The 7,092-nt window shown below is 43.6% G+C and overlaps 1 protein-coding gene across 1 annotated transcript in view; it reads right to left on the bottom strand.

The window, feature by feature from the left end:
* The window catches only part of clcn6 (chloride channel 6), a gene marked incomplete at its 5' end in the record, with an annotated part of 12,017 nt that extends 5,545 nt beyond the window's left edge, over positions 1 to 6,472 (bottom strand). Inside the window, 9 exons of the mRNA XM_010774063.1 lie at positions 304 to 406; positions 2,028 to 2,143; positions 2,254 to 2,420; positions 3,186 to 3,299; positions 3,412 to 3,544; positions 3,653 to 3,711; positions 5,168 to 5,235; positions 5,442 to 5,568; positions 6,359 to 6,472. Coding sequence (XP_010772365.1) covers positions 304 to 406; positions 2,028 to 2,143; positions 2,254 to 2,420; positions 3,186 to 3,299; positions 3,412 to 3,544; positions 3,653 to 3,711; positions 5,168 to 5,235; positions 5,442 to 5,568; positions 6,359 to 6,472 — 1,001 coding nt within the window. The remainder of the gene's footprint in view (positions 1 to 303; positions 407 to 2,027; positions 2,144 to 2,253; positions 2,421 to 3,185; positions 3,300 to 3,411; positions 3,545 to 3,652; positions 3,712 to 5,167; positions 5,236 to 5,441; positions 5,569 to 6,358) is intronic.
* Positions 6,473 to 7,092: the final 620 nt, after the last annotated feature.

The raw sequence follows: 7,092 nt of genomic DNA, 5'->3' as shown, positions 1-7,092 counted from the left end.
GACTCTTTACTCGATTGCGACACCCTCGGTTTTCAGATCGCCCTCGTAACTACACCTTCTTGCCCACACGTCTTCTGCTTTCTCCTTGCACTCAGCCTTCCACACCCTCTCGCCTTCCCTCACTCTTCCTCTCCTGTCCAAACTCCATTATTTTCGAGTGCTGGTCCCCATTTCCGCCTTGCTGGCATCGCTCTACTGCACCTCTACTCTTCACCCACTTCATGCCAGCGCCGTACCCTGGGTTCAGTGACCCCACTCCCTAAATGCTCGCTACCCCGCATCCTGACCACATCTCTGGCTTACCCGCAGCCCTGCGTCGGCCCGACTCCTCCACCGCACCTGGCCACATCCTCTTGGCTGACTCCTGCTCCCACTCTGCTTTGCCTCTGACCCCTGCGAAGCTTCTCTGCACAATCATATGATGTCTGTTCCGCAATCTGTATAGCTCCTCTTCTGTATCTTTTGCTCCTTGCTTGGCCACTTCCTTTAGAAGCCACCCAGCATGGCCATAGGGATGATACCGGATTTCATACGTCATCACCACTCATTACGGATGTCAACTGCTACAAACCGATCCATACTCGGGATGCTGAACGCCTCGTTTCTGCATGCCTCGCCCATAAATGACCACGCCTGCTCGTCTTACTAACTGCCCTCTGCATCCTCCCCTCCGCCCAATCCCTGCACACATCCGGCGGTCACACCTCCTGCAATAAGCCTCGCCTGCACTGCCCCTTGCTCTGTGAGTGACTCCAGGCTCTTCTACTTCCCCTGCACTATAACGGAGACCAAAACTCACACTCAACCTGACCCTGCTCCTGACTAAGCTCTATACTCCCCTGAACTTCCACTAGTTCAAGTCTCTTCTCCTTGGTCCTCTACACCCGTGTTCATCCTATACCTGTCCTCTCTTCGTCCCATGTTCTGATACGGTTTGAGATGAATGCAGGACTGCCACCACTCTTGCTAATTTGTACTTTCAGAGCTGCAGCTAGCCAGCTAACTCGGTGCGCTAAGAGCACATTCTGCACATTCCATCAAAAGCAACATCCTTCTGGTTTCGTCCTGAAGACGTGTAGACTGTGTACACCCTTTTGCGGTCACCCCCCCATCACACACAGACTGCACTCTAAAATTAAGCTGCTACAGACAACCATCGGTTTTGCGGATCCGACTGTTAATCTTGAGCCCTGTCCCTGCGCAATTTGCGCAAATCAACCCACTGAGCAGTTCATTCCAGCCGCGCTACATGTATTCATCCAGCGCTGCTGTGCCGTGGCGCTATCTAACCCTCCTGCTCTTTGGGTGACACGCCTTCGCGCTCTGGACGCACTACAAGGGAGGTTTTTCAGGTCGGGGTCATTTGTTTTGTCTTCTACCCTTGCTACGTGCAGGTGACAATTGTTGTTCCTCTTCTCTTTTGAACGATTTTTTCGCGGATGTTTCGGCATTTTGAGATTTAAATTTTCAGCGCAAATATAAACAAGGAAGTGTCATGGCGCACCACGTGACGCATCTGAACGAATCACGTTGTCAGAAATTGACACCAGCCAATAAGATTCCGTTCTTTGGTCAGATGACCCCTTTGTACTTTCACGATTGGTTGCTGATACAAAGGAAATGACCATATTTGGATCCGATGAGATTGTGCAGGAGAACCTGAGCTTTCCAACGGTACCTCTCATGACATGGAGCAAACAGCGGTCACGGCACTTTATGTTACGTTAGATTGCTAACTTTTGGTGAATTTAGGAGAAATCTACCGACGGAAATAGACAAACTATAGTAAAATAAACACCTAAATGTGTATTTTGTATGTTTTCCTTCCAAAAGCCTGAAAGAAAACATCTTATTGAATCAAAATAGCACAAAATCTCAAAATTGACATGGGCATGAAAAACGATGTTTTTGCCTGCCGTGTCTCGCCTTAAGACATATTTGTTACATTGTGAAGCCGCCCCTTATTATTTAAAAGTTGAGTGAGTTACTGTACATGAGTGCTCAGTAAGGATGCAGGAAAGAGTCACTCACTGTGGTGTTGTGGGTTGTGGGGGAGTACAGGTCACGACATTCGCCTAACAGCATCGAAGCAGCAAATATCACTACTGTTGTCACCATGGCAACCAGTAGACTCTCTAAAACTCTAAAAGAAATAAGTGTCACATTTTAAGACATTTGCAGTCAAAAGCAGAACAGACCTTTATGACAGTAAAGATGGGTGCTGATTGTATGAAGATGCCCTGTAGCAATCACCTGATGAACTTGGCCTTTGGGTGGATGTTCCTGATGCGATACTTGGCCAGGCTTTTGTTCATGCAGTTGAAGAGCGCCCCCAGCAAGCCACCCACCACCCCCATCAGGACAAAGAAGGCCAGGTCCACTACTGTCCACAGGTGGCAGTTCTTATCTTCATCTGGACACTGCAGAGCAAACATCAGAACGTCACTGATATGTTTCATCAAGCAATGAATGAAAGGAGAGAAAACAAAAGGTCATAGAGAGTTCACCAGGCAAAAGGCAGGACAGGACATAAACTGAAACAATAAGAGCCGTCTTAAGAAGAGTTCTCAGTCCTTTCTTGATCTTGAACATAAACAGATTCGAGTAGTCACAGATAAATTGGAGGTGAGAGTTCCAGATGGAGTCCCCCGCCCATATCCGGTGTCCATTCCTGAATGGTGGGAATAGGAGGTTGGTGTCAAAAGGAAAGGAGGATGGCAGTGAAGGTGGGTGAGGCAGAAGGGGGCCTGGGTATGAAGGGCTTGGTTTGTGATGAGGATTTTGAAATGGATCCATTGTGGGATGGGTAAACAGTAGAAGGTCTTTTAGTAGAGGGACGATGTGGTCCCTGGAGCGGTAGTAAGTGAACATGCAAGCAGCAGAGCACTGGACGTGCTGGAGTTCTACTAAAGAATGTGGATATTAACCACAAAGATTATCAAGGTTTCAGCAGCAGCAAATGAGAGGACTTGCTGTAATGATGAAATTAGCGTGGTGTTTGAACAATATTTTTACAATTTGCACAATTGTTATTGTTGTTGAGATGTGTGTAATAAAAGAGTTTTTGATACCAATAATATATTGAATAATTATAATATAAATGTTATAATTTAATAAAACTTAATGACATACATTTTCACACATATTTTAGCTCAAAGAGACAACCCCCGGGATTAACTCTTTACCTTGAACTCTCCAAAGTTGAGCAGACCAGGCAGCTGGAAGGAGCCCCACTTGTTAAAGTTGATCCCAGAACGGAAGAAGTTGAGGGTGAACGTGGCAGACATTGAGCAGAAGAGCTTGAACAGAAACAGAGGAGAAAACTGAGGTCTACTTAACTAGTGTAGATTAAATCGGCAGAGCCACCGGAAAGACAACACATGTTTTGATGTTTTGGATGAGGTGACATACCACTTTCCAAGTGAGTGCCTGGTTCCAGAAAGAGGAGCCCTCCTCCAGACTGAAGAGCGTGCCACCTATAGGGGCACCAAATGCAGCAGCTACTCCAGCTGCTGCACCTGCTGAAACAAAGTCTCGCTTGTCCCTGAAAATCAGAACACACGACAACATGAGATATGCTTGTTCACACTAACTGCATATTTTGACTTCGGAAACGCTGTTTGTGTAGTTTGTGTAGTTTGTGTAGCCATACCTGTCACTGCGGAAGTAGGAAAAATCAAATTTGATCTTCTTGAAAGTGATGCTCTGAAACTAATGGAGGGAGAAGAAAACTGATGAGCACATTTCTAGCCATATGAGTCAAATCCATCAGTGGATGGACCAATTGAAAGTCAATCATTTTACAATGGAAGTGAAGCCCTGCCCACTTCCCTGTCTTTAAGAGGCTGTAGCAGGCTCACTGGAGCGACGACACTGATATCATATTGCAGTTTAAAGGGGACATATCATGCTATATTTGAATAATATATTGTAGGTATATTTATAAGTTTTATTTTTCAAAATAACAAACAGATCATGCATTTTAGCCATGCCTCATTTTGCCTCACTCCAGCTCTGTCTTTGCATGAGCTGGAGCTGACCCACCCCCCTGCAAAGGAGGGGGCGAGGCACAAGCGTCATGTTACTATGCTGTTGCCATGCTGTTGCTATGCTGTTGCCATGCCACGGCAACCTCTCATTCCCCTGATAGGTGGAGAGTTGACCATACAGGCGGAGTGCACCTCTGTGACATCATAGAGGTGCAAATCAGAATCCACATGTATCAAATCCGTTGCAGCCCCGTTTTTAGAGATTTGGGTATGGAGGAAAAGAGAGAGGGTTGTATTTTCTGACACTTGGTGAGTTCCCTGGAACACCGGGGACACATATTCATGTGTAAAAGATGTACAAAAGTGCATTTTGCATGATAGGTCCCCTTTAAACTTGTCGGGAAAGAGGATAAATAACCTCCAAAGCACATTTTTGGCAAAGTTAGAGCTGCCATGGCTACAATCACAGGGTCCCCTTGACTTCTGACCTCTAGTTTTCTGAATGCAAAAATGTTCTATAGATACCCAGCAGCCTCTGCTCTACAGACATGCTCACTTTATGGTAATCACATCTTCATGAAGCTTTAAAACTGCAGACTGAGAGCTTTCAGAGGGGTTAGACTTTCCTATTTCACAATAAGGGGGTTTCTGTTCTATTCGCCAAATATATGCAATTCTTATAGAACTCTCCAAATACCAAAAGTGTTTTTTAACCCTAATCCCAGGATTTATTATTTTAAGGTCTAAAGGTCCTAATGGAGTGATATTTCCTAATTTGTAACAATTCCTGAGTGGTAATTTGTTTTTATTTGGCACCAAATCCATGTAACAAATGATATCAACCTAAACCATTCTGCACCAATTTATAAGACATAATAAAGCATGTTGATGATCATCATCAAGTTTCATAGTGTTTTCAGCGCTAATAACCTTTACATTATTGCAGTTTATTTACAGATTTCAGACTAGAATATTGTTGACACACAGTGCTGAGCTGCATTTCAAAGTCGTCTTCAGGTTCTCAGTTTCCAGATGAGGGAAACCACTTGTATTTTTTACAGGAGGAATGACATGAAGGAACCTTTTTCTCTGTGGCCACTGACAGCTGTGTTACCACATATTTTATGTGAACCTGTCCTTAAAGTTTAAGATACAGTATGAGACAGGTGCAGAAGTACCTGAGGAAGGCCAGCCCCCACTATGGCTCCACTGTGAATCATTGGACCCTCTTTCCCCACAAACAGACCTGATTGGACACACACACACAAACAATTCCATTATATGTATTTATTAATTGGATCATCACAACAGCACTGCTCGTCATTGTGGGAATTTTGTTTTTCCTTTTGGAAACTAAGATTTTTGATTTAGGTGAACAAATTGTCAGTAGCAAGCCCCTTCAATATAAATAAATTCAACTTGGACACATTCAGTATGAAAGTCAAACCTTACCTCCAGCCACGCTGAACAGGACTCCAGCAGTTTTGCAGAGGCAAGTTCGCAGCCGGACGACTCCTGGAACCTTCACTCCGTTTAGGTAACTTTTAATTTCTGGGATCCCCGAACCTGCAGCTAAAGGCTGGAAACAGGCAACATAAGTTTTCTAGGATCACAAACACACTTTTGATTTGCGTTATAATTAAATACATTGCATCTTTGTGTATGTATGTATTGATGCCGGGTAAAGTTTCGGTCAATCCTGAAAAAAATACTGGAAAGTGAAGGTTTTATAAAACACGTTAACAGTGGTCTGTAAGCCGGTCAACACAGAGAGTTTCTCAAACCGTCGTTTTAGCTTTATCACAAACATCTGCACAGCAGCATATTTCACAAATGAAGATTAAACCTTAATACCAGACAAATATGAAGATGCTAAACACATTATGCAGCTTCAAAGCAACAAAGTTGCTGCTGCCACATGTAAGAAGGAGACTGTGTGAATGATTAATGCACAGGATTAATAAATCACTGCTCTATCCATGGTATGAATACTTCAGACTATATCTACTTTTGTCAAAGGTAAATAGACTGCATTTATAGTGCTTTTTCAGGGACCATTTTCAGTGTCTTGCCAATTGACACTTCAATATGTTGACTACAGGGTAATCAAACCAACAACCCACTCCTTAGCCGCCCTGCTGTTACAGTGTTGGCTAGATGGATGGTTATGATGTATGTGTGTCGGAAGGTTACGCATCAGGGCTTTATCTCTTGCGAGAATTTCATTTAACAAATATGCTTCTTATTGGAGTCTTGAGGAGAGTTTTCTGAATTACATGTTTTACCACTCACATGACCGCGATGACTTAATATCATAAGACAATGCCTTCCGTTTGAATGTAAAAGCTGCTGTGTGTGAGCAGTCCTACCTCAACGAGGACGAGCACACTGGCGATGAAGACGAAGGTCAGGTTGAAGGCCAGGAGCTCCAGCAGGGACACAGAGAGACAGACTCTGTCACTGCACTGCTGCAAGGCTGCAGGCTGAGCTCAGGACAACATTCCCACATCTCAATGTTTCTGTTTACTGTCAGAACATACTGTAATGAATGATGGCTGCCCGGAAGAGAGAAAAACTAGTATGCACTTTATATGCCTGTCCATACTCCATTCATTATGTATCATAAATCATTTTTCACTCATTTGTGAATCAATTTAAGGTTTACAGATTTGTTTCTATTTGTTGAATTTGCTGCTCTGTTTTATAAATGCAATTTTTTATCTTCATAGCATCATGTGATCCGCTAACACGCTTCCCTTTATGCACACTGTGAATGCAGAGCACTGATTGACATGTGTACAGTCTGCCATTACTGCCAGGGGGCAGGAGGAAGGATTTTATAAAGTTAATCTATATTATGAGAATCTTATTTATAATTTATTTTATAAGTTGGTTATTTTTGTTAAATTGTCAGACGTTATTATAACCCTTTGGGTAATATTGTGACTTATTTTGCCCAAATGCACATTATTACAATAACACCATTTCCACGACCATAACCCTGTGCAGTGGACAGCACATCATAGAAAGGCTGATCACTTTCTTATCAAGCTCCACTTTTGTGGAATCAGCTTCCAGTTTGTGTTCGGACGGCACCCTATCC

The sequence above is a fragment of the Notothenia coriiceps genome, unplaced genomic scaffold (assembly GCF_000735185.1).
Source record: "Notothenia coriiceps isolate Sejong01 unplaced genomic scaffold, NC01 NC01_scaffold00013465, whole genome shotgun sequence".
Taxonomy (NCBI): domain Eukaryota; kingdom Metazoa; phylum Chordata; class Actinopteri; order Perciformes; family Nototheniidae; genus Notothenia; species Notothenia coriiceps.
Note: the sequence above shows the minus strand (reverse complement) of the source record. Positions and strands in the feature narration are given on the sequence as shown.